At 36.7% G+C, this 1,885-nt stretch overlaps 1 protein-coding gene across 1 annotated transcript in view; it reads right to left on the reverse strand.

Moving 5' to 3' along the window:
* The window catches only part of UTRN (utrophin), a 498,335-nt gene that overhangs the window by 313,847 nt on the left and 182,603 nt on the right, over positions 1-1,885 (reverse strand). The window contains exon 34 of the mRNA XM_019653741.1: positions 145-315. Coding sequence (XP_019509286.1) covers positions 145-315 — 171 coding nt within the window. The remainder of the gene's footprint in view (positions 1-144; positions 316-1,885) is intronic.

The raw sequence follows: 1,885 nt of genomic DNA on the forward strand, positions 1-1,885 counted from the left end.
ATATATATATATATATATATATATATATATATATATATATATCATATGAAATGGAGAGAAATGACATCCACCCAGACTGCCCTGACCGAAATGCCACAGGTCACAGTGGCATAATATTGGTGGTTCACCTGAACTATAACTTACTTTAGCCCAGGAAATTTCTGTATCCAGGTCACCAAGCAATCCTTCTGAAGTGGATTTCTGTACCAATTCAGCTTCAGTAACAGAAAGCCATTCAGAGAGAGAAGCAGCCTCTTTCTTCATTTTCCGGGCCAGCTGGGACGCTCTCTCCAGGTCCTGTTTTCCCTCTGTCACCTAACAAGAAGGGAGGGAGACAAGACTGACCATGAATGGAAATGAATCCGCATAGAAAATGAGGCTCCACCCCGACTCATATTTAACCCCTAAGACATACATAACCTTTATCTCTAGCACCCAGAATCACTCAATTCTTGCACTTCTGCAAGGGGACATTATACCATAGCGGTTAAGTGTTGGGCAACCCTAGGTTTTCATCTTAGCTCTATCACTTACTTTGTAAGTGTCCTTGGTAGAGGGATAGTCCTCAAAAGGTTGTTATGAGTTTTAAATGAGAAAAATACATACACAAAGGACTTCGCTCGGTCCTTCACAAAGTTAAGAAATCAATAAATAGTATCTCTGATCATTTTGAACAGAAGGTGCCTTAGAATCCTCTCAGTGAAAGACTCTTATTTAAACACACACACACACACACACACACACACACACACACACACACACACACATATTATATTCCAGCATACTATTGAGGGGAAATAGTATGATTTTCACCAATCATATGGTTTACAATTAACCACTTAATTTAAAAGACAGTATATGACTATGCAACACAAACTTTTATTATTATTTTGCTCTTACTGTTGTTGACAGAAAGCAAAATGAGCTGAACTAACATTCACCAGCCTTTTAATACAGCTCCCAGATTGTGTTAAGGGATTGTACACACGTTATGCAAAAAAACCTCACAGCCTCTGTAATAGGCACTACTCTTTCTATTTTACAGAACAGGACAGTGAAGCTTAAAGCATTAAGGCCAAGGCCAGGGCTGCACGGCTATTAGATTGAGCCTGGTCTGATCCTTTATATTACATGATGGTACTCTCAAACTAAACAACCCTTCACAATCTCAGATCGAGATAACACTGTAAAGACATCACAGCGCAATACAGACATAAAAACATGTTCTTCCTTCCATGTGCACATTCGTCTAGACAATAAGATTACCTCAGTAGTAGAGTGATACGTCATGTATGGGATGACATTCTCTGAGATGATATAAAATGACATAAAGACTGAATTTTCTTAATAAGTAATGTGGGATTACATTTCTCTTTTCTAGTCCCCTAGATTCCGTTTTACTCTTTCACACCTCAAAGATTAATGATTTTTATTAAATTCCTTCTTAAAGGTGAAGTTTTTTTCGACACTTTAATTAAAATTCTTGACTCTAAATTAATAGCACCTCATGCAGACTTTAGGAGACAAATAAGTGAATTAGATTAAAAGATAGCATGTATTCAAATGAAACTTATCTGACTTTGACATACCAGGCAGATACACAATCATCATAAAACTTAATGCTACCAAAGATTTGTGTCTACCAGGAAGAAAATAATTTGAAGTTCAACTTATAACAATTTACATTCTTCTCAGTCTAATCAATGTTTTAAGCAATACTGCATGTTGAATTAGGCTATATCAAGCTGTAAATCTTTTACCTAACCATCATCTCTTCACTCTCTTGAATATTCAACCATTCTCTCTCAATAGTATCATTTTCATAAGGTATGAAACATACTCAAGTCTCTCTTACACACACACACACACTCTCTCTCTCTCTCTC

This window comes from Hipposideros armiger, unplaced genomic scaffold (assembly GCF_001890085.2).
Source record: "Hipposideros armiger isolate ML-2016 unplaced genomic scaffold, ASM189008v1 scaffold_206, whole genome shotgun sequence".
Taxonomy (NCBI): Eukaryota; Metazoa; Chordata; class Mammalia; order Chiroptera; family Hipposideridae; genus Hipposideros; species Hipposideros armiger.